We start from the raw sequence: 26169 nt of genomic DNA on the forward strand, positions 1-26169 counted from the left end.
ACGCAGGGTGCAGTCACGCCTCCACAGATCTCCAGTATCAGCTCTTGATACTGGTAATGGCTCAAAAGGGCCACCACTTACGGGCTATTCATGCCCGTGCCACCTTTTGGGTGGCTTAATCTTCATCAATCAATCACCTACAGCAGACCCCCCAGACCTCCTGCAGCAGCCCAGTCAACAAACGTCACATTAGCAACGGTGTATACCATTAGTAACACGTTATAAAGTAGACGTAGGTGCAATATTCAAATATCTAGATGCAAGGATTCACAGGTATGCCAGCCGTGCCGTGCTCACCTAGTTGTGCTTGCGGGGGAGGGGGGAGAAGGGAGATCGAGCTTCGGCTCTCTGGTCCCACCTCTCAAGTATGCCGGCCAGTCTGACAACACCAACACTGCTTGTGGCATACACCAGCCCGTGTTCTCTTGATGTTCCTCTGCGTCAAAAACCTGACCTTTTAACCTAGCTAGAAACATAACAACCCAAGCAACCCTCCTATTTATTCTGATAAATAGAACTCCACGGACACTAAACTACAAGGATACCAAACTACTTGGCTGACAGGTGTGACCAGTTACTGGTTCATACATGGTTTGGCTGTTACTGGATTTGGACAATATATATCATTTGTTCGAACAGCAGAGTGGCCGCTATAGTAAGGGCTCCTAGTGACCATCGTTTTAAACCACTTCACCGTCAGATTAACTACGGCAATGAACAAATCCACAAGGGCCGTGACGAGGGTTCGAATCTACGTCTGAGAGGATCCCAAACACGTCTTAAGCGGCCCTTGTGGATTTGTTCAAGGGCGATAGTCATCGTTATCTTGAGGTTATCTTGAGATGATTTCGGGGCTTTAGTGTCTCCGCGGCCTGGTCCTCGACCAGGCCTCCACCCCCCAGGAAGCAGCCCGTGACAGCTGACTAACACCCAGGTACCTATTTTACTGCTAGGTAACAGGGAGCATAGGGTGAAAGAAACTCTGCCCATTGTTTCTCGCCGGCGCCCGGGATCGAACCCGGAACCACAGGATCACAAGTCCAGCGTGCTGTCCGCTCGGCTGACGGGCTCCCCATCGTGCACTGTGGATGCAGAGGGGTATTCTCCCTACTCTCCCTATTCTCCCTCCCTCTCAAAGGTGGTCAGGAGGCCTGGTCGACGACCGGGCCGCGGGGACGCTGAGCCCCGGAAGCACCTCAAGGTAACTACTCAAGTGCACATTCAACGCTCAGCAATATGCCACTTAAAGTCAGCGTGACAAAGTGAGAGACTTCGCTCTCACAAGAGACCTAAAGACCCATATAATGTTTGGCCATTTATGACTTCGACTACTCGCCGATGTCGTAAATGGATGATCCCAGGCAGCGTCTGGGATCATCCCGGGTTCGAACCCTCATCGAATATATACCGAAAATATGCCAATTACTGAAAACGGTGATGGGTCATATTTTGCCCAAACCCCCCCTGCAGTTTTCAAAATGTCTGAAATGTCGGAAATTTTACTCCTGAGCGTGATTTTTGAGCCGAATTCTGACTCTCTGACCACGGCATCTTGTGGATTTGTTCACATGATATATCACGCTATTGTGATTTTATCACACAAACTTTATTATATTTATATCACACAAACAAGTTCTTTCAGCCTCGACCGACTTGTCTTGCCCGTCTTAAACAGTGAGGACGCACAAGTCCAACGCACAAGTCCAACGCACAAGTCCGACGCACAAGTCCAACGCACAAGTCCGACGCACAAGTCCAACGCACAAGTCCGACGCACAAGTCCGACGCACAAGTCCGACGCACCAGCAGCTTCTGCTCAAGCGGCCGCCCGGGTAATGCTCGTTCAAGGTCGATCGCTCAACTTGTTTGCTAAGTCACTCTGTTGACTGTCAATTATATGCTCAGTGTTTTTTTTTGTATCTTTGTTGAGGTCTGTGTGTACGTGGGTGTGTGTGTACGTGGGTGTGTGTGTACGTGGGTGTGTGTGTACGTGTGTGTGTGTGTACGTGGGTGTGTGTGTACGTGTGTGTGTGTGTACGTGGGTGTGTGTGTACGTGTGTGTGTGTGTACGTGGGTGTGTGTGTACGTGGGTGTGTGTGTACGTGTGTGTGTGTGTACGTGGGTGTGTGTGTACGTGGGTGTGTGTGTACGTGGGTGTGTGTGTACGTGGGTGTGTGTGTACGTGGGTGTGTGTGTACGTGGGTGTGTGTGTACGTGGGGTCTGTGTGTACGTGGGTCTGTACTCACCTAGTTGTACTCACCTAGTTGTGTTTGCGGGGGTTGAGCTCTGGCTCTTTGGTCCCGCCTCTCAACCGTCAATCAACAGGTGTACAGATTCCTGAGCCTATCGGGCTCTGTCATATCTACACTTGAAACTGTGTATGGAGTGAGCCTCCACCACATCACCCCCTAATGCATTCCATTTGTCAACCACTCTGACACTAAAAAAGTTCTTTCTAATATCTCTGTGGCTCATTTGGGCACTCAGTTTCCACCTGTGTCCCCTTGTGGGTGTTCCCCTTGTGTTAAATAGACTGTCTTTATCTACCCTATCAATCCCCTTCAGAATCTTGAATGTGGTGATCATGTCCCCCCTAACTCTTCTGTCTTCCAGCGAGGTGAGGTTTAATTCCCGTAGTCTCTCCTCGTAGCTCATACCTCTCAGCTCGGGTACTAGTCTGGTGGCAAACCTTTGAACCTTTTCCAGTTTAGTCTTATCCTTGACTAGATATGGACTCCATGCTGGGGCTGCATACTCCAGGATTGGCCTGACATATGTGGTATACAAAGTTCTGAATGATTCTGTGTGTACGTGGGTGTGTGTGTACGTGTGTGTGTGTACGTGGGTGTGTGTGTACGTGGGGTCTGTGTGTACGTGGGTCTGTGTGTACGTGGGTGTGTGTGTACGTGTGTGTGTGTGTACGTGGGTGTGTGTGTGTACGTGGGTCTGTGTGTACGTGGGTACTGTGTGTACGTGTGTGTGTGTACGTGTGTGTGTGTACGTGGGTGGGTGTGTACGTGGGGTCTGTGTGTACGTGGGTCTGTGTGTACGTGGGGTCTGTGTGTACGTGGGTCTGTGTGTGTACGTGGGTCTGTGTGTGCACGTGGGTGTGTGTGTACGTGGGGTCTGTACGTGGGTCTGTGTGTACGTGGGTACTGTGTGTACGTGGGGCTCTGTGTACGTGGGGCTCTGTGTACGTGGGTACGTGGGTCTGTGTGTACGTGGGGTCTGTGTGTACGTGGGTCTGTGTGTACGTGGGGTCTGTGTGTACGTGGGTGTGTGTACGTGGGTGTGTGTGTACGTGGGGTCTGTGTGTACGTGGGTGTGTGTGTACGTGGGTCTGTGTGTACGTGGGGTCTGTGTGTACGTGGGTCTGTGTGTACGTGGGGTCTGTGTGTACGTGGGTCTGTGTGTACGTGGGTACTGTGTGTACGAAGGGCTCTGTGTACGTGGGGCTCTGTGTACGTGGGCCTGTGGGTACGTGGGTCTGTGTGTGCGTGGGGCTGTGTGTACGTGGGTCTGTGTGTGTACGTGGGTCTGTGTGTACGTGGGTACTGTGTGTACGTGGGTCTGTGTGTACGTGGGGCTCTGTGTACGTGGGTCTGTGTGTGTACGTGGGTCTGTGTGTGTACGTGGGTCTGTGTGTACGTGGGTCTGTGTGTACGTGGGTCTGTGTGTGTACGTGGGTCTGTGTGTGTACGTGGGTCTGTGTGTACGTGGGTCTGTGTGTACGTGGGTCTGTGTGTACGTGGGTACTGTGTGTACGTGGGGCTGTGTGTACGTGGATCTGTGTGTACGTGGGGCTGTGTGTACGTGGGTCTGTGTGTACGTAGGTCTGTGTGAACGTGGGTCTGTGTGAACGTGGGTCTGTGTGTACGTAGGTCTGTGTGTGCGTGGGTACTGTGTGTACGTGGGTCTGTGTGTGTACGTGGGGCTGTGTGTACGTGGGGCTGTGTACTCACCTAATTGTGCTTGCGGGGGTTGAGCTCTGGCTCTTTGATCCCGCCTCTCAACCGTCAATAAACTGGTGTACAGATTCCCGAGCCTATTGGGCTCTGTCATATCTACATTTGAAACTGTGTATGGAGTCAGCCTCCACCACATCACTTCCTAGTGCATTCCATTTACTAACTACTCTGACACTGAAAAAGTTCTTTCTAACGTCTCTGTGACTCATTTGGGTACTCAGCTTCCACCTGTGTCCCCTTGTTCGCGTCCACCAGTGTTGAATAGTTCATCCTTGTTTACCCGGTCGATTCCCCTGAGGATTTTGTAGGTTGTGATCATGGGTGTGTACGTGGGTCTGTGTGTACGTGGGTCTGTGTGTACGTGGGTCTGTGTGTACGTGGGTCTGTGTGTGTACGTGGGTCTGTGTGTGTACGTGGGTCTGTGTGTACGTGGGTATGTGTGTACGTGGGTCTGTGTGTGTACGTGGGTCTGTGTGTGTACGTGGGTCTGTGTGTGTACGTGGGTCTGTGTGTGTACGTGGGTCTGTGTGTGTACGTGGGTCTTTACTATATGTATTTACAGAATCGAACTATTACCTCTTGGATCCTTCCTAAACCAATTTATTTTTCATCTTTTATGTCTACTACATATATTTTTATCTTACACACACCCAGGAAGCAGCTCCGTAGCAGCTGTCTAACTCCCAGGTATCTATTTATTGCTAGGTGAACAGGAGCATCAGGGTGAAATAATCTCTACCCATTTGTTTCTGCCTCTTCTGGGGATCGAACCTTAGGACTGTCCACTCAGCTGCGAGGCCCTGTGAGTGTGTGTACTCACCTAAGTGTAATTTACCTAAGTGTAGTTACAGGATGAGAGCTACGCTCGTGGTATCCCGTCTTCCCAGCACTCTTTGTCATATAACGCTTTGAAACTACTGAAAGGTGCACAACTAGGTGAGTACACCTTGTTGTGCTTGCGGAGGATGAGCTCTGGCTCTTTGGTCCCGCCTCTCAACTGTCAATCAACTTAGACAAAGATGGTTTCAGGACTTAAGTTTCTGAAGGATACTCGTTGGTCAGTATGTCATATGCCGCTGTCGTTGGGCTTCTGTGATCAGACTTGGAGTTATGTCCACTCTCAGGGGTTTCTCCTTTTATGATTGAAGAATCTTGTCCAACCACTTGGGCTGGACGGTAGAGCGACGGTCTCGCCGTAGCAGCTGTCTAACTCCCAGGTACCTATTTACTGCTAACAGAGGCATGAGGGTGAAATAAATATTTTGCCCATTTGTCTCCGCCTCCACCGGGGATCGAACCCGGAACCTCAGGACTACGAATCCAAAGCGCTGTCCACTGGGCCCCAAGACCTAGTGACCATAGACCACTTGCGTCAGGAGGACCTCACATTGCGTCACGCAGTAAGCAAACGTGGACGCAAGTAAAAAATTAGAGAGATGACTCTTGTTATACGACATTTTGTATATGGAATTGACCACTCCGTTACAAATGCGACGTATTAGTACAGCATTAAGCATCATGTTATTGACGTGTCCAATGAATCGGCCTTGCAACCCGTCGTATCAAGTAATACGTCAGACGTTTAGGGGGTTCGACGAATACGTTAAAATGTACGTTAGGGGCTCACCATAGCCCGTGCTACTTGGAACTTTGTTTCAGGTAGCGAATCTTTAACAACAACGTTAAAATGCAACAAATATTAACATTTAAAAAAATTACGGGCTCACCATAGCCCGTGCTACATGGACACTTGGTTCTGAGTAGCTGAATCTAAAACAACATAACATTTAACACGCCGAAATATTCATTTTTTCTTTTTTTTATACGCCGGCCTCCGCAGGTCATGGTTGGGTGGGTGAGGCCAGGTGCCGGGTTTCGAACGAGTGTGGTTAGGCAAAAACCATCGCATTTTTATTCGTGGATCGAGAAAACTGTTGTTGTTTCAGATTTAGCTACTCAGAACGAAGTGTCCATGTAGCACGGGCTATGGTGAGCCCGTAGGATCGAGAAAACGAACTGGGGCCAGATTCACGAAGCAGTTACGCAAACACTTATGAACCTGTACATCTTTCCTCAATCTTTGACGGCTTTGGTTACATTTATTAAACAGTTTACAAGCATGAAAACTTGCCAATCAACTGTTGTTATTGTTATAAACAGCCTCCTGGTGCTTCGGAGCTCATTAACTGTTTAATAATTGTAAACAAAGCCGCCAAAGATTGAGGAAAGATGGACAGGTTCGTAAGTGTTTGCGTAACTGCTTCGTGAATCTGGCCCCAGGTTACCAATTATAGGAAGCGTCAGGGGGGGGGGGGGCACGAACGTGCGTTCGAGTGAAGGCGCATTTTTTTTTTTATCTTTTTAACCTCACGTCCAGTTTTAAGGAGGCGCAGCGTTTGTGTTCTTATATGAGTACCGCGCGCTAGCAACACTTCAGGTGTGTAACATTGTACACTAGCAACACTTCAGGTGTGTAACATTGTACACTAGCAACACTTCAGGTGTGTAACATTGTACACTAGCAACACTTCAGGTGTGTAACATTGTACACTAGCAACACTTCAGGTGTGTAACATTGTACACTAGCAACACTTCAGGTGTGTAACATTGTACACTAGCAACACCACCACCTAACTAAGAGCCTAGTAACACACACACTGAGTGCACACACACACACACACAGTGTTGTGTGTGTGTGTGTACTCACCGAGTGATGTATTCACCTAGTTGTGCTTGCGGGGGTTGAGTTCTGCTCTTTCGACCCGCCTCTCAACTGTGAATCAATCAACTGTTACTAACTACTACTGTATTTTTTTGACACACACACACACACACCCACACCCACACACACACACACACCCACACCCACACACACACACACACACACACACCCACACACACACACACACCCACACCCACACACACACACACACTCAAATGTAATGTAATGAAGATAGGGGTAGGGAACAGGAGACCAGATACAAGGTATCACTTGGGAGATGAAATACTTCAAGAGTCAGAGAGAAAGACTTGGGGGTTGATATCACGCCAGACCTGTCCCCTGAAGCTCATATCAAGAGGATAACATCAGCGGCATATGCCAGGTTGGCTAACATAAGAACGGCCTTTAGAAACTTGTGTAAGGAATCTTTCAGAACTTTGTATACCACATATGTCAGACCAATCCTGGAGTATGCGGCTCCAGCATGGAGTCCATATCTAGTCAAGCATAAGACTAAATTAGAGAAGGTTCAAAGGTTTGCGACCAGACTAGTACCCGAGCCGAGAGGTATGAGCTACGAGGAGAGACTACAGGAGTTAAACCTCACGTCGCTAGAAGACAGAAGACTTAGGGGGAACATGATCACCACATACAAGATTCTCAAAGGAATTGATAGGGTAGATAAAGACAGGCTATTTAACACAAGGGGCACACGCACAAGGGGACACAGGTAGAAAGTGAGCGCCCAAATGAGCCACAGAGATATTAGAAAGAACTTTTTTAGTGTCAGAGTGGTTGACAAATGGAATGCATTAGGAAGTGATGTGGTGGAGGCTGACTCCATACACAGTTTCAAGTGTAGATATGATAGAGCCCGATAGGCTCATGAATCTGTACACCTGTTGATTGACAGTTGAGAGGCGGGACCAAAGAGCCAGAGCTCAACCCCCCCGCAAGCACAACTAGGTGAGCAGACGAAGGAAGAACTTAGACATACAAGGTACCAACAGGCTAGACCTTCAACAGAGAAGGAACAGGGAAGGGTTTTAAAACACCACAAAAAAATAATCAACCATCAGTATCCAATAAGTCGCTGGGGACCTCTCCCTCCTACCCTATTACCCACCTTCCCTCCCTCCCTTCTTAACCCTCCCTTCTTAACCCTCCCTCTCTCCCACAATCCCTCCCTCCCACCCACATCAATGTGTCGCAATTGGTCTCTATTTGGCGACCATCCAAACTATCAGCAGACGCAAACACACACACACAAGGGGCGCTGGTGGGTGAGTAGACAACACGCTGGATACGTAGTCCTGTGCTCTGGGGTTCGAGTCCCGGCGTCGGCGGAAACAAAAACTGGCAGAGTTTCTTTCATCCTGATACCCCCTGTTACCTAGCAGTAAATAGGTACCTGGGAGTTAGACAGCTGTTACAGGCTGTTTCCTGTACTCATCTATTTGTGTTTGCGGTGGTTGAGCTCTGGCTCTTTGGTCCCGCCTCTCAACTGTCAATCAACTGGTGTACAGATTCCTGAGCCTATTGGGCTCTATCATATCTACACTTGAAACTGTGTATGGAGTCAGCCTCCACCACATCACTGCCTAATGCATTCCATTAACTACTCTGACACTAAAAAATCTTTCTAACGTCTCTGTGTTCACCTAGTTGTGCTTGCGGGGGTTGAGCTCTGCTCTTTCGGCCCGCCTCTCAACTGTCAATCAACTGTTTCTACTACTACTATTTTTTTTCTCCACACCCCACACACCCCCCAGGAAGCAGCCCGTGACAGCTAACTAACTCCCAGGTACCTATTTACTGCTAGGTAACAGGGGGATAGGGTGAAAGAAACTCTGCCCATCGTTCCTTGCCGACGCCCGGGATCGAACCCGGGACTACGTGTCCAGCATGCTGTCCGCTCGGCCACCGGCTCCCTCTGTGGCTCATTTGGGTACTCAGCTTCCACCTATGTCCCCTTGTACGTGTACCACCCGCGTTAAATAATCCAATAATGTGTGGGCGAGGGCTGCCACGTACATGGACGGAGTGTCCAGACTCACCGTTGAGTTCGGCTGCGAACAGCCGCGTCTAACAGCCTGGTTGATCAGTCCAGCAACCAGGAGGCCTGGTCGACGACCGGACCGCGGGGACGCTAAGCCCCGGAAGCTCCTCAAGGTAAGGTTGAGCCCTCGAGAGCGCCACGTGGATGACATGGGAGTTGACCACGTCATCTTTCCACCAGCCTGCTGTCCGGCCTCTTGTAGATTCTCCAGTCGTAGCCTCCACGGCTGCAGAACCTACAAGCACCGTAGCACACACACACTTGGGCTTTGTGTGTGCTGTATTCACTTATTTGCGCTTGCATAAAGCTGCAGTTACTAGACACCCACCTTCCAGCCACCGCTGATTGATTGATAAAGGCACCCAAAAGGTAGCACGGGCATGAATAGCCCGTAAAGCCTCCGCTAGTTTAATGCAACCATTCCCAAACTTTATTTTACTTCCGCCCTTCTGGCTCAATAAGCTCATTCCCCCGGTGCCTCAAATTTGGACCACCAATGTCGTAACTGTGATCTACTTTTAAGCCAGAAGGTAGAGTGATGAATTCTGCACTTCCGAAATCCACGCCAGTCATATAAACCTAACTCGATCGAGAATCGAACCTGGAACCCCAAGGTTAACAGACCGGTATTCTAACCACTGTGCGACGGATGTAAGCAACCAGGAGGCCTGGTCGACGACCGGACCGCGAGGACGCTAAGCCCCGGAAGCACCTCAAGGTAACCTCAAGGTAAGGTAACCTGCTAGGGAAGATGTTGTTAGAAGAAAATTTATAACAGTAGGATTAATCGGCCCATCCTCCGAATAGACAGTACGTTTTAATACTAACTGTAATAAGTATATTCCTGATTATCGGCATAGTACATAAATACACTTAATCGCCAGCATCGCACTAAAATATTGTAAATATTAGAGTTTACCCAAAAAGCTGTATAGAAAACCACGACCACAGACGACCTTGAGAGTGTAGAAGGACAAGCATGTAAATAGCATTTATTGTTTTCTAATTACAATTAGTACGTAACCTGTAGCTATATTGATATTACAATTTTATAAAATTAATAAAACAAAACTGAAATATTTCAATAAATTATAAAGTAACTGGTTATTTTCAAATTTTGTATAAAATCTCTATTGTTAATTATAACTGAAAAAGAAATTCTTTATATTTAAAACTTTCCATATAAAGTTTAGGAATAGTATACAAGTATAAAATTTTGAGTGTATCATCACAAAAGTAGGAGAATATGTGAGGAGGTATATGTAAGGGCACCTGTAAGTTTATTTATATATTATGCCGATAGTCAAGATTGTACTTGTTACATTTAATATTAAAACGTACTGTCTATTCTGAGGATGGGCTCAGATTAATATACTCGTACGCTCAATAAAAACCCTGATATATCAGATTCACAAAGTCTGAATGCCATTTAAATAGTACAAACAGTGAGGTAATCAAGGGTACTTCAGACTTAAGTCCCAATCTCTTCACCGCTGGTAATGTAGTTGATGAGTTTAAATCAGTGTTCCAATGACAGGTTTAATGGTACTTATCAGCAGTTTTAAATCCATACGTTCAGTAATCTGAAGTAGATTTCTTTGCTTCGTGAGAAGTTGAACGACTGAGCTACAACTACGCTCCACTAAATATGATAATGTAAGCTTGAGAGTTTTTACCACTGTAATGCAGAATAGAGAACCAGAAATTTATCTTTGCAACCAAAATTCTTGGTATGATTTTTTGTTAAACTTTGGCTTCTGTTCAATGTCCTTTTGCAACTCACTTAGTTCCTCCTCTACTCCAACTGCTTCAGGATATGAAAATAGACAATCTGGAATGTCCAACAAGTGATGATCCTCAAATCCCTGAGACACATCATGCAACGTAACTCAATAGTCTCAGAAAAACACTTAAATCATCGTCATGTAGCCTGGTTTTCTTGGTCTGACCAGCTTGGAAATTACTAAATTTCACAATGGTCAATATTATACTTGAAACTATTTAATTTGGAAATAATCGTAGAGATTATTTAAAAAAAATATCTATATAATATTTTCTTCTCCGAGGCTATGGGTCTCTACACTTGCACCAGGAGGTGGTGGTACCCTAAAAAAATTATATAATAATAAATATTATATGTGTGTATATCACGAAAATATACATTTATTTATATAATAAATATTTATATAAAATAAATATTTTATATTATAATATAATATAAAAATATCTCGTGACTAAAAATCTCGTTTTTTTCAGTCAGATGTTGGCGATGGTCAACACAATGAATGGATAATTGTAATAGTTTTTTTTTTCCAATTATCAACAAAGCCACTATAGCAACCAGTCATTGAAGTCGCTCCATCCACCCGGTTTCTTAATTCTCCTCAGCTGCATAAGACATGTTAGAAAGGGACCTCTCGTTTTCTTTGAAGAACTGTTCCACAACGCGACACACCGACTCCTTGGTTTAACAATAACAACTTGTTGGTTTAACTTTTATCTTCTTATAACGCGCACATAAGCAAGTACCAGAGATGCATTACCCAGTAAAGTTGACTCGTGCAACTTATACAAATTCTGTTGTCCCTATAGTATGTTGCACAACATATTTCCCACATTTTTACCATTTTGCATCGTACTATTGCAGTTAGGAATGTTTGCTAGGAGGAGTTTTTCACCGATTGTGTGTGCTGCTCTCCAGACTTTGGCGCTACCCTATTATGTGTGAAAGATCACACAGTGTGGATTAAAACCAGCTACAAGCTCATCCTGAGTAAAATCAATGCATATTTATCTTTGCATATACATATATGAATTCATGTAATATCAAGGCTATACAAATTGCATTACACATACACTAACTCACACCTACTTCAGCTGTAGAGACTTAAAACGCACGTAATGTTGTTAAAGATTCGCTACTTGGAATAAGTTCCAAGTAGCACGGACTATGGTGAACTTAATAATTAAGTGCTTTTACGCAGTATATATTTTAATTTACTGCACACTTCAAGTTATTTTTAACGAATTATTAATAATGAAAACATAACGGTTAATATTATTAAATGCTTTTATATAACTACTTACTAATTGACGCGCTGAAGGCTATATAAACACACTTTAAATGTGAACCGACACGACGAGACAACACACCGGTGGTTAACTGGGACAGAATCGGCCAGCGTTCCTCGCCACTTCAACACCACCACCCCCCATGAAGCCCCCCCCTGGAGCCACCCCTCGGAGTCTGAGCGCCTTCTCGGGGAGGGTACCCCATACTTACATGTGGTATTATATATCTTATATGATAGTCCCCGCGGCGTAGTGATAAAACAGTCGCTCGGCGCTTCGTGAGCACTTTTGGTCTGGGTTCGTATCCTGGCCGGGGGAGGATTTACTTGTCGCCAATCCTTAACTGTAACTTCTGTTCCCCCAGCAGTGATTGGGTACCTGGTTGTTAAATGATTTGGCGGGTCGTATTACGGGGAATATTAGGATTAAGGACCTGGCCGAACGCTATGCGTGCTGGTGGCTGTACAAGAATGTAAGAAACTCTTGTATATATAAATACATTCAAATAAAATAAATATATATAAATATATATATATATATATATATATATATATATATATATATATATATATATATATATATATATATATATAGATATATATATATATATATATATCTTTTGTCTATTCTAACACCATTAGGTCCAGCGTCTAATGGCGAGTGTTTGGTTTGATTCAGGAAGTTGGGTTCCCTTCATCGTGTACCTCTTCCTGCTAGTCTCCTCTCCCATGTTGTGTTATCTTAAACATTTGTGTTATCTTAAACCTTTTGTTATTGAATGTCAGCTGTGATTTCTCGGACTAACTCCACAGTCTGTCCAGATTTTTCCTGACAATTCTACAATTGTTTTTCTCGGCACGTCCTCATTAATTCTGTATAGCTCACGAACACTGATATGTTGAACTCAACTCCCGTTCATATGTCACTGCCATATACAAGGAACAGTATGGGTCCAAGGACCCATAGTAGTGAACAAGATAGTAGGTTTTTTATTATTATTATTTTCTACCACAGACGTGGCCACACATTTACAATGCTAACTTAGTAGTAACTAACTAAGATAGTAGTGTATCTAACTGGTAGGAGACAGTCACAGTGTGAGATGATAACTCACATTAACGAAGAGCAGTTTTAAAACATAATCATTAACGTCCCTTTATGTTTGTGGTCGGCCGCAGCTTAGCCTAGCATAGTCTGAGTGTGGATTATTTATTATGAATTTTTAAATTATAAACTGTCCGATCTTCTTAGTTTCCTGACAAACGCCCGCATGCAATATCTCAAATTTACATTTGACAGACAGCTCACAGAGATTATCAAAGAATTAGCAAAGTGTCTAGAGCAAGGCACACAATTCAGTGTTGTTGCTGTTTTTGATTCAGCTACTCGGAACAGAATTTCTAAGTAGCACTTGACTATGGTGAGCCCGTAGCGGACTTGAGACACAATTCAGAGTATCATCTGGTTCGGAGATGTTATTTTTCACTGCGGAGAAACTGCTCTCAACAAATGTCCACGGAACGTGTTGGATATTTTTCGTTCTATCAGCCAATCAATATACCGAGGATTAAATTGTTCACGGTTCGTCGTCACAAGTTTAAATGACTATGTATGCTAGCATCATTTCTAGAATAAGAGGACGCGCAACTAGATTTGAGGGAGAAGGAATAAAAAAAAAACATACGCATGTGCTCATTTAACAGTTAATTTACTAAGTAACTTAATCTTAACACACGGTGTGATTCTCTTTACTCAACGGTGTACACAATCTCAGTCAAGACAGAAGGACATGGTCGTCCAGTTGAGTGACTCCAGGTTAAGGCAAGAACAACCCATACTTCACATATTTATGACCTAGTTAAACTGTTACCTATCACTGCAGCACTCAAAGGGGACACGGGAGGTAAGGTAGTTATCAGGAGGAAGCACTATAAACCATTACGACTATACATAGCACTTGGAATAGATAAGAGGGATGAGAAGGATTGAGGGAATGAATGGTGACCAACCACTTGGACGGTCGGGATTGAACGCCGGCCTGCAAGAAGTGAGACCGTCGCTCTACCGTTCACTTCAATTGGTTAGGTAAGAGACATGGAAGTTTCAATCAGATACTCACGAAAATCACATATTATATATATACAAATCATTACTACAATACATATATATCACACATAACCTGAATGTGTGGTATATGTAACACAAACACGTCAGCCACGAGAGCAACGATCTTACGGGTTATTCATGCCTGTGCCACCTTTATTGGGCAGCTTAATCTTTACCAATCAATCAATCAGCAACGATCTTCTCACTGCTGGCCACACCAGGGTGGCGGATGGGCGAGTCTCCCCTCAAACCGTCACTCGTATCACACGCCCTGAAGACTTGGAAAAGTTGATACCATTATTATATAACCGGCCATCGTCGGGAATCTTTCCTAAGATAATAAATAATAATAATAATAATAATAATATTAATAATAATAATAATAATGTGAATTATCTGTGTATTGAAAAGGGGGCGTCAGAGGACGATAGAACTACTGGACGATAGAGCCAGAGTGAATGGGGGGGAATCAAACCCCTTTTCAGATTCAGTGGAAAGTCTCGGGAATCCTCGAGTGCGCAGTAGTACCCCCTAGGTTGCAATTCTTTTTACCATGACGTGGCGTGGTCGACTAGACCGTGCAGCTGGGAACACCCAACGCATAGGTTCGATTCGTCATCACAGCTCGAGTGGATTGTCTCAATAATAATAATAATTTTTATTTATATAAAGTATATTTGAAACCTTGAGAGAGTGTTCGTGGGTACTCAGGTAAGTTATATAAAGGTTAGACAGCCCAGGAGTTCCTCCTTCGTCACGTACTTGTCTACTGACAACCAGGAAGGCTGTGTCCACGCTAGTCATCACTGGTCACTGTCATGCCTCACGGTAACTTGTGGATTACCGCTAATTTTACACAAACCTTTCGTGCATCAAACTCTAGCTTGTAAGACTAGCTGTAAGAAGTCTTCTGACGCTGCAACACAGTCCTGTGAGATTTATCTTCCGAGATGTAAGCTCCACCACCACATCTATCTCACTCTTCACTGCGACTTCTGAGCTGCCTCGAAGTCTTCCAGTGATCTGTCTCCAGGATCTTCTTGGACATCTGCTTGTTGTGTTCCGGGAAGGACGGGAGCTGCACCTGAGGCTTGGGTTCGAGACCCTGGCGAGGGAGTCGGGTTCTTCTAGTGCGGTAGACGGAGATGGCCAGGACCACAGACCACGACAGCCCCCGCCACCGCCACCAACCACCACCAGGAATAACATCTTACCTGCAACAAGATTGATTGATTAATGAAGATTAAGCCTCCCAAGAGATTGCACGGCATGAATAGTAATGCAGCAAGTTTTCATTAAACAATAGACAAGGTTCAAGTTCAAGTTCAAGTGTGTTTATTGAGATAAGCAAGAAATACATCTCAAAGGGAAAGAGTAGCTTAGGCTATTTCTACCCCTCCTTATAGACAAGGTAACTTCGTCTAAAGCATCACCTGACATCAATTCTATGTGGTCACTAGTCTCGTATAGTTTCACTGTTTCCCATGTTTGGGAAGGAGGTACTGTTGGAGGAGGTGAGGTGAACAGTACTCTCAAGAGATATGTACAGTACTTACAGGCAAAGAGAAGACCGTCTCGACGTGTCTGACCTTCCTCACACACCAGGTGGAAGCAGCCTAGGGTCCAGCGGGACCCCTCACCGTGTACCTCACCTCTCACACTGCAACCTGGTCCGAAGGGAGAGGGAGAGAGAGATAGCGCGCTTATGAATAACGGATGGTTGACAAGTCACGGGCGAAACAGCAGCCATGAGGTGTCTCATGTGTAGGGAACATGAGACAGATGATGGACAATCTAGACAAAAGACACTTTAGAGAGGGTGAGAGAGATGACACTAGAGGGAGAGGGGGGGTGTGTGATGCCTGACTGGTGAGGTACTGTGAAACGCCTCACCGTCGTACACAGCTCGAATTATAAGTGTTAAAACTGTATATATATATTTGTTATGATGGGTTAGGTTAGGACTGGCTGTGTTTGGTTAGGCCAGGATTGGCTGGGTTTGCTTAAGCCAGGATTATCTGGGTTTGGTTAGGTTTATATGTTTTAAAACCTTTGCAAACTGTCTCAAGTGTGAAGTAACTTAACACTCTGGGTGAATTTTTAGAGCCCTGAGGTGCGGGAGAGGAAGATATAGGAAGGTACTCACAGGAGAGTAAAGGAAGGTACTCACAGGAGGGTAAGACGTCTGTGGGTGTTGGCCGTCCATCTTGACACACCTGCAGATGGCAACCCTCGGGCCAGGTGTGGCCTTCGGGATACACCTGGCCGTCACCTCCCCGACAACCTACACATACATACACACTCTAGTTATCACCTCAGTAACATTAGGGCACCTAACATAGCTGTAACATATGAACCGAACAGACTGAATGAAGATAACGAAACCACACATTACAAAGACGAAGAGACGACGACGTTTCGTCGACTTGATAATGGTCTACGACGGACCGAAACGTCATCGACTATTCATCTACTAATGAATGCTTTAATCATCATATCTTCAACCACGTTATTGTGACTCATCGTCTGCACACACACTGAATAGTGACACAACTAATTCCTACTGTAAATGTATTCATGTATTAAATAATAACGGAGGAATAGGTGAGAGCGGACGTACAGGAGGCGGAGAGGGCGAGGGTGGTGGCGTGGCCTGCATCACAACCCAGGAGCAGGCAACCCTCTAGCCAGGTGGACCCCGGGCGGTGCTCCACGTCCTCCACCAGGCAGCCTCCACCAGCCAGGGAACAACACCACACTCAGGTCAATTGTTCTCATACGGAGAACATTATCAAGATACAGAAGAAAAAAAAAACATTAAATCGTTAAGATATTTCAATCTTTGTTCATATGTTATATTATTATTAACTTACTATAATATTGTACTGTTAACTTAAATATAAGCTTGTACTTGTTATGTAAGGTCTATTATCTTCTGTTAGTTTAGACTTGTGCTTAATGGGATGCTTCTCCTTACTAGAAACTGTAGTTTGGCTAAAAATAGTTTATTTAATGTTGTGTGTTGAGAGAGAGAGAGAGAGAGAGAGAGAGAGAGAGAGAGAGAGAGAGAGAGAGAGAGAGGAGAGAGAGAGAGAGAGAGAGAGAGAGAGATCAAGTAAAAGAAAACCACCGCATTTTGAGATGCTTAAAGCGACGTATTCAAACTCGAATTTAAAAACGACTTTAGACAAAACTTTAGATCTTCCTCGTCACCGTTGATATCCAACCAAAAGCTTGGGCATCGCTGATCCAGCGAGACCGTCGCTGAACCAACCTAACACCAGCGCAGGTCTGCGTTCAATCCCCGACCGACGAAGTGCTTGGGGTACCATTCCTCTCCCCCACGTCTTAACCCAAACGGTTACACCCTCACGTCCCTTCCAAGGACTACAAAGTGACCAGAACGCTCTCCCGGCCTGACCGACTCGTCACCGTCCGCACACAATGGGCGATTTATGCCAATATAATTCATTCTAGATTCATGCCATGCCAGGCGAAGCTTGTCATACATTTGCAGGCAGTCGAGGGATATTTTATTGATCGTACGTTGAAGAACATAATAACAACAGTGAAGGACATAATAACAACAGTCAAAGACACAACAACAACAGTGAAGGACATAATAACAACAGTGAAGGACATAATAACAACAGTGAAGGACATAATAACAACAGTGAAGAACATAATAACAACAGTGAAGGACATAATAACAACAGTCAGAGACACAACAACAACAGTGAAGGACATAATAACAACAGTGAAGGACATAATAACAACAGTGAAGAACATAATAACAACAGTGAAGGACATAATAACAACAGTGAAGGACATAATAACAACAGTGAAGGACATAATAACAACAGTGAAGAACATAATAACAGCAGTGAAGGACTAAGACCACCAAGGACCTTGGGAGTGGTTAACGACTCGCCCTCATAGCCAGTGCGTTTTTTTTTTTTACGGAAACGACCAATCCGTTACGAATGCGACACATTAATACAAACTGAAGCCCCTGCAATAATGACGTTTTCTATGCATGGGCCTCGATAGGTTAAGTGGATTGTTTGGGTTAGGCACAAGCGTTGCATTCTTTACGGAGTGGCAAGTCGGGAGAGTGAACTGAATCTGTATTTGATTTAAGTTTATCGAGAACTCCCTAGGTCATATATTTGCTAATACATGACCAGAGGCATCAGGTGAAAGGAAACATTGCCCAAACGTTTCCATTATGCGCGGAAATTGAACTCGGGACTTTTAAGTTGTGAAGGGATTATGCAGAAGACTATTGCGCACCAGAGCTCTCGAGTTTCGGTCGGTTTTGAACCATTATCAAGTCTTGTGATAATGGTCTTTATAATGGGCGTGAGGGACCGAAACGTCACCACTTCCTTCATTTTGTGTGTAGGTTGGACGTCTAATGTTCAGCCAGGCTGTTGTGCCTTGCTGCCTGTATATTTGAGAAAGGATACTGACATATTGGAATATGATGAGCGCCGAGTGACACAAATGATACCAAACATTTACAAACTGTCTCACCAGTTCATTGACAGTTGAGAGGCGGGACCAAAGAGCCGAAGCTCAACCCCCCCTGCAAGCTCAACTAGACGAATACATCAAAATCCATAAAAAATAACATTTATATGATAATTTCTTATGTTTCAAACGTCTCCACAGCACACGAAAATCGTATTGTAGAGACATGAAAACACAGAAAAAACGCGTTAAACAGCTTATCTGGAGACGTAGACTATTATATATCTTGTGACGCTCTAACACAATGGTAGACTCGGCCATGTGTTGGAGGGACTCATCATCGAGCATGCTAACGTGGGGTTGAAGGTGAGGACATATATCATCCTTCAAGTCTAGTCGTCCCTACTAACATTATACGCGAGGCGAGCTTGCAATATATAACGAATGAGACGTCCTAGTAATTCCGTTTGTGGAGTCGTGGCGGCGGGTGTGCAAGGACAGCGGACCGTCGTCGTCCACTCTTAAGGCAGACAGAGGGTGTTTGGTACCTCAGGACAGCCTCCGCCGTCTCCTCACACCTACCTGTACCTTTGTACCATCCGTCGTTAAATGTTACTCATGTTCAAGTATGTTTATTGAGACAAGAAAAAATATATCTCAAAGGGATAGAGTAGCTTAGGCTATTTCTACCCCCTTACTTATGTCTCCTCTTCCCCTACACAATTATGTATCACAAACAGTAGTGTGTTCATCACTTACATGTATCTGCCACTTCCTCGTCCTTCCACACCTGTCCTCGGACACATCTGTTTTCCCGACAGCCGTCATGCCAGCGAGACCCGTGTCGAAACAACTGTCCAGAGACCTTGCAGTCTAATGATGGGATATAAAATGTCATTAGCAACTAAAATATTGATGAAGATTTATATATTCGGAACTTAAAGTTAAAGTAGGATGAACTTATGAGAGTCTATAATAATAGTTAATGATTTAATTGCAGTAGAAATATATATTCAAAGTTAATAAAGAATAAGTATACTTTTCAAAATTCTATGCTATGATTACTTTGTTAAGAAAGAATTGAAGTATATTAATTTTTCATTGATTTGTTGTTTACATTATTTAATTTTATTTATGGTAATAAATTTGAATAAAAAAGAGAACATTTATTTTTGTTTAGTCTTTTCTCACTATACGGGAGCCAGAGCAGTGTTACCAAGGCTGTCTGGAGCGAGGGGATGTGCCGGGGGCCTCCAGGTGCCTGTCCTGCAGGTGAGGTGACGCAGGGGAGCCACACCTGAGCCGCCCTCCGACAGGCAGGAGGTGCCCTCCACCACACACTTCGTCGACCTCTGTCCTGTCACACGCACACATATATTTAAATTAACTGCAATATATATATATATACATACAAAAAGGATCATCTACTGTTTGCCCAAAAGTGGGAAAATTGTGGCCTGGTTCCACTAACATTAATAATATTTTAAGAAGGATTTTTAGTCCAATCTCAGAAGCAATGACGTACCGCCGGCCTCCGGCCCCAGACGTGAGAGAACACGATGGAACTCTACCACTTAATGTTTGATGCTGCTCTTAATGCCTCACCTGAACACAGGTGTACGCTCACTGTTGTGGTGCTACACAGGCAGTCCTCTGGCTCACCATCATAGTCTAGTGTATCACGCCGTCTCGGTAATTATGAGGGGAAAGCACTATACTAGTATAACTATATAGCACCTGGAAGTGATATATCAGGACAATAGAGCAATTAAGAAGACATCCGCAATATTAACCTCATCTGAATGATCGTTGACTTGAAACCCATGTCTTCTTAATTGCTCTATTGTCCTACTATTCAATAAAAAATCTTTTCCCTTCATCTACTAATTCTAAAGTAAACTTTCTGAGATACTTCAATGTTAAGTCAAATCAATTAATTCAACCTGCAAAGTACAGTACTCTCAAATCTTAATAATGTAGACCACGTTAAATAATAGCATCCAGGTGTTCCACAGAGGAAGAAACATACTTACTTCCTAGACACTGTCACTTCCTTCTCCCATTACACCCCTCCCTCTAGGACTCCAAGCCTTTCCACTACCATTATCTCTTTCCGAGAGTAGACTAATTGCTGTTCCTCGTAAGATCCATCTTTGAACGCTCAGTAGGTCACTAGGTAGTCACTCACGGAAAGGAAGCCTTCATCCTGTTTATTATTGTTTACCCTACTATTATTCCTTTATAGCCGTTGTTTGATAAGCCATAACCCCAAGTCAGCAGTGGGTTGCAAGACTCCAGCCGTCTAAAATAACATTTCTATGATATACTTTTTTATAAGGAAGTGAAGATTACTATCTTCTCACCCCTATCTGAGAGGTGGGTTCATACTGGTCACATGACCGCTGTGTGACATTACTTCTGGTACACAGAAGTTCGAATCCTCGTCATGGCTCCTACAGATTTTTCTTATAATTTCTGATACGTCTTAGTTTCCGAATTAGTTACAATCTGGCGACTCAGTAACTGCCTCTTCCCGCGACGTAACGACGTCGTTCGACGATCTATAACACCACTTCTACCACACTACCCCTGGGCACACCAACCTTGTATAAGGGTGGCCATGGCGTACAGTCCTCTCTCCTGGACGACGTCTGCTGCTCCCTTACCTTAGTGGGGAAGGAAACACACCTGTGTTAAGGTACGTAGGCAGTAAAAAGCTTGCAGTATATAAAAGATGTTAAGCTGTGAGTGGACAAGTGATCCCTGGACGAGTCCTTAAAATCTTATGATCACAAAATAGATGTGTGTGTGTGTGTGTGTGTGTGAATCTTACATAGTCCATAAGCATACTGTTTAGCATCAATATTTATGCATTTCATCCACACAGTATATACTCACCCTGGTGGTTACGAAGGGTCAAATTTGGGCAGAAAAGCAACAGAATCTTGATCATATTAACGTTCCTGTCTCGAACGGCCAAGTGTAGCACTGTGTTTCCTTAAAATACATCGATAACAGGTAAATGAATGAACAAATAATGAATGAAGCCTGGCATTAATAATTTTGAAAGTGTGCCTATGCAGTTTGATAAATTCATAGGCAGATCAGGGGTTAGATTCACGAAGAAGTTATGCAAACACTTACGAACCTGTACATCTTTTCTCAATTTTTGGCGGCTTTGTTTACAATTATTAAACAGTTAATGAGCTCCGAAGCACCAGGAGGCTACTTTTAACCATAGCAACGGTTGATTGGCAAGTTTTTATGCTTGTAAACTGTTAAATAAATGTAACCAAAGCCGTCAAAGATTGAGGAAAGATGTACACGTTCGTAAGTACTTGCGTAACTGCTTCGTCAATCTGGCCCCAGGGATAGTTATGTACTAAGAGGTATTAAGCTTTATTATTTGTTGCCTTTAAGTCCCAACACCAAATTATGTTTACATTCATAAGATATAAATATTGATTAACACACAAAATAATTGTCAAACCAATAGTATATTATAAATTAATTAACAACATAAATGCTAGAAAAAATAATAATACATCTTGGGTCGTCTCTGTTATAATTACAGTATGTTCAATGTTCCTCTGTAGTCCCCGTTATAATTACAGTATATACAACGTTAAAATTGTATGACATCCTTAGTACTTCAGCTATGTTTTATTCATATATTATTCTACATACTTTTAAAAACCCACCTGTGAAAATAAAAAGATGACCTTAGCAATCAAAGAAAACGTAGTGTGTGTGTGTGTGTGTGTGTGTGTGTGTGTGTGTGTGTGTGTGTGTGTGTGTGTGTGTGTGTGTGTGTGTGTGTGTGTGTGTGTGTGTGTGTGTGTGTGTGCACGTTTCAAACGTAATGTCTGCGAGATATTATGTTATTGTGACACTCTTTTGTAATTAATTGTGACTCTTTTTGTAATTAATTTACTTATGAGTAAACTTTCCCAATTATAAATGTACTACTATTTATGAGTAAAGTTTTTCATTGATTAATTGCAATAGCTACATATAATTAACAGAAACTCTGATTAGACCCCCAGGCATCCCAATCTCTCCTTGTAAAACCAAACTACAAAAAGAAATAAGACTTGACGGAAAATAAATCATAACCACTTAAGGAACAGAAAGGCACTTCAGTATTAATCACATCATTAGTTTAGAACCGCTCTCATCCGCAGCAGCCCGTCCTCTCCAATAGCATTTTGACAACTAAAACCCGCAAACCTAATATACTAAAAAGCTTAGCAACTCGCAACATCGACGTGACGTCCCATTATCTATTCGTGGGTCCTTGTTCAGGTTAGGTTCGGGTAAGTTAGTACATCAGTTTAATGACGTGAAAGCTCGATAAGACGGGTTGCTCACCCAGCCCGGCGTCTACACACATATAAGGCCGTCCGCACCCTTGATTTGTTCACTCCATAAACTTGTGGAGCGTATACTTGGCAATATCTTACCGTTGTTGTCGATGGCGTCTGGGTCGGCGCCGTGGTTAAGGAGCATTGTGGCCACGCCCAGCTCCTTGTGGTCGACGGCGTAGTGGAGTGGAGATTGACCTGCGGGAGGGTAGATTGGTGTGGGGTCATTGTTGACTAGGCCAGGGTGATTTTTAGCCATTTTAACCACCGTTCCCTAACACACACACACTCGTTCTCTCTCTCTCTCTTTAGGAAACATAGTCATTAGACACGAGCTACCAAACATGGAAAACGGCAAACGTCAGGCAGCATCGAATTTTTAAGAAATGGATAAAACAGGAACCACTGAATCTTAACCCAGTGTCTCTGGCATGCAGGCTCTGCAGGACAGGTGTAGCAAATGACCTGACATGTTTAATTGAATTTGTCTGCATCTTCCGTGTTGATTATTTTCTTGTTTAGGGCTTCCATCCCTCTGACTAGTGCTCTTGCATCTTGGTTTAATTGGAGGAGGATATATCGAAATGTTATATTTGTTCAAGGATGACTAGAAGAATAAAAATTAACTGTAGAATGTATTATACTTAATATAATTTACACAACGTTAAATTTACACCTAACGTTGTGCATTGTGGTAGTCGGGTGAGTACTTACCTAAGTTATCCCTGGTAGGGGTGTCAGCACACGTACTTACTTAAGGTATCACTGGCAGTGATGTCAGGCAAGTATTTACCTAAGTTATCCCTGGCAGCGATGTCAGCTCAAGTTACCTAATGTATCCCTGACAGCGATGTCACCGCAAGTACTTACCTAAGTTATCCCTGGCAGAGATGTCAGCGCCGTGATTCAACAGCACAGCCACGACCTCAGTCCGCCCAAACCACGCGGCGTAGTGGAGTGGTGTGAGTCCTGTCGCAGACACGTGACTCATTTCCTCATACTGATGAGTGTGTGGGGATGTTTACTTAACAGTGACTACGGGAAAGTGAGGTCTACCTGTAGACCTTGCAACTGAGGTGGTGTAGTGTATACTGTACCATCAACTGTGGGGGTTTAGCGAACACTGTGCCTTCAATCAGTAATTATGTTAACCATCATTTGACTGAGCGCAAGGAATGTGAAACCCAAAGTTTGACATAGCATGACTCCCTATTTCTTCCAATTAATAGTGTTAATTGAATAATATTTGATTTACATAAACACAAATTTGTGAAAATTATGATTTGTGTAAATACGTATTGTTTGTGATGTGTGTAAATACAAATATTGCTTGTGATGTGTGTAAATACACGTATGGTTTGTGATGTGAAAATTCATGACTATGTTGTCCTGAACTGGGACGTAGTAGAGTGTGCAACCTCAGTCTTTTAGTTCTAGATAAACATGCAACTGAGGAGATACAATAACGTGGCTAAAGTATGTTGACCAGACTACACACTAGAGTGAAGGGATGACGACGTTTCGGTCCGTCCTGGACCATTCTCAAATAGATTGAGTTCTCACAATCTACTGAAGAATGGTCCAGGACGGATCGAAACGTCGTCGTCCCTTCACTTTCTAGTGTGGTCTGGTCAACATCGAGATAAACTTATTTCAATTACAAATTCAATATGAAAACAATTTATATGAGGCTCTCTAAACTATTTTTATATTCATTACTAACATTTGTCTCTTTTAAAAATCAGTTCTTCGACAACAGTCTCTCATCAATAGTGAAAAATATATATATAAAAAGAGAAGTGAAAAAGGTCACTGCTAATTGAAAAAAACATGATAAAATATTTCTGTAAACAAGGCTGAAATATACTAACCAAACACTGAAATTAGCGGTGAAAAATACTGCTATTTAAAAATAAAAAAGTATACCCATAATTTGTAAGCTACTCATTGAAATAGACTACTTCTATGACAGAAAAAAAACGGTGAAGTGAATTCAGATAATTGAGTAATAATGAGATAATTGAATAATCATAATGAAATAATTGAGTAATCATAATGAGATAATTGAGTAATCATATTGAGATAATTGAGTAATCATAATGAAATAATTGAATAATCATATTGAGATAATTGAGTAATCATAAGATAATTGAGTAATCATATTGAGATAATTGAGTAATTATAATGAACTGGCTGACTTTACCTTCCAAGTCTTTAGCCTCAGTGTCAGCCTGTTTAGCGAGCAGCAACTCCGCCACCAGAGCCTTCTGCTGCTCTGCTGCATAGTGCAAGGGCGTCTGACCTATGGAGAGGCGGACGAAGCTGTTAGCCAAGTTATGGGACGTAGTAAATAGTGCAAGGTCTTCTGACCTACAGAGGTTGTTAACGAGGTTATTAGAGGTCATGCATAGTGCAGTGTCGTGACCTCATACCGAACTGTCCTGCAGGATATGCCGGACAGTTGGGATTGCATCTGCAACATGATATAATTGACATGCATTATTTATAAGCGATATTTTTTCACATTTTATCAACAGGTGTGACTGAAGATCCCAGGATACATTTTGCCTCAAAGGTAAACATGCCGCTCACCCATCCACCTACTGGCCAAGGTGGGTTAAACAGGCGATGAGTCACAATAACGTGGCTAAAGTATGATGACCAGACCACACACTAGAATGTGAAGGGACGACGACGTTTCGGTCCGTCCTGGACCATTCTCAAGTCGATTGAGAATGGTCCAGGACGGACCGAAACGTCGTCGTCCCTTCACATTCTAGTGTCTGGTCATCAAGGTGGGTTAAAGTTATCAGGTCTGTTGTGCCTCATGCATAGATAATTAATCAACATTTGTACCACAGACAATGAGGCAGCACAGTACCGTTGTTGTCCACAGCGGCGACGTCTGCGTCGTGGTCCAGTAGCGTCTCGACAACCTCGTCCCGACCCAGCCACGCAGCCTCGTGCAGCGGCCCCTTACCTGCAGGTCATAACTCCTGGTCAACACATCACAGGTCAACACCTACCTGGTCAATAACTCCCAGGTCGCACCCTACAGGTCACCCCTCCCCCCTCCAAAGGACACAACACTCCCCAGGTATGCTGTAAAAAAAATCATAATAATATTTGAATCGTAACCCTGATATTGCCTCAAAGTCATATACTGTGTGTCGTCAAAGTTTTAACTTCGTGAACCTTCATCAAATCCTCTTAAAATGAAAGTATTTATTACATCTTTTTGGTCGAAAGTACCAACATGATGGACGACCAGTAAACTACTTTTTGCATTATTAACTTGATAAAGTGTGATAAAGGCGCTGATACAGAAAACTGGCAGCTCTTGGGTCCCTGGTGGCGTCAACGAACCTGGAACCTAACTCTTTGAGAAAGCCCAAGACACTCCT

The 26169-nt window shown here is 43.7% G+C and overlaps 2 protein-coding genes across 2 annotated transcripts in view; both read right to left on the bottom strand.

The window, feature by feature from the left end:
* Positions 1 to 11909, bottom strand: part of LOC138354479 (uncharacterized) — a 25991-nt gene extending 14082 nt beyond the window's left edge. The window contains exon 1 of the mRNA XM_069308750.1: positions 11838 to 11909. The gene's annotated coding sequence lies outside the window, so the exon portion shown is untranslated. The remainder of the gene's footprint in view (positions 1 to 11837) is intronic.
* The window catches only part of LOC138354496 (ankyrin-3-like), a 24705-nt gene continuing 8992 nt past the window's right edge, over positions 10457 to 26169 (bottom strand). The window contains exons 6-18 of the mRNA XM_069308854.1: positions 25647 to 25745; positions 24969 to 25067; positions 23636 to 23734; positions 22865 to 22963; positions 21300 to 21398; positions 21005 to 21067; positions 19618 to 19758; positions 19161 to 19274; positions 16549 to 16659; positions 16099 to 16212; positions 15485 to 15595; positions 15033 to 15142; positions 10457 to 10615 (exon numbers count right to left, since the gene is read on the bottom strand). Coding sequence (XP_069164955.1) covers positions 10457 to 10615; positions 15033 to 15142; positions 15485 to 15595; positions 16099 to 16212; positions 16549 to 16659; positions 19161 to 19274; positions 19618 to 19758; positions 21005 to 21067; positions 21300 to 21398; positions 22865 to 22963; positions 23636 to 23734; positions 24969 to 25067; positions 25647 to 25745 — 1418 coding nt within the window. The remainder of the gene's footprint in view (positions 10616 to 15032; positions 15143 to 15484; positions 15596 to 16098; positions 16213 to 16548; positions 16660 to 19160; positions 19275 to 19617; positions 19759 to 21004; positions 21068 to 21299; positions 21399 to 22864; positions 22964 to 23635; positions 23735 to 24968; positions 25068 to 25646; positions 25746 to 26169) is intronic.

This window comes from Procambarus clarkii, chromosome 63, assembly GCF_040958095.1.
Source record: "Procambarus clarkii isolate CNS0578487 chromosome 63, FALCON_Pclarkii_2.0, whole genome shotgun sequence".
Lineage (NCBI taxonomy): Eukaryota > Metazoa > Arthropoda > Malacostraca > Decapoda > Cambaridae > Procambarus > Procambarus clarkii.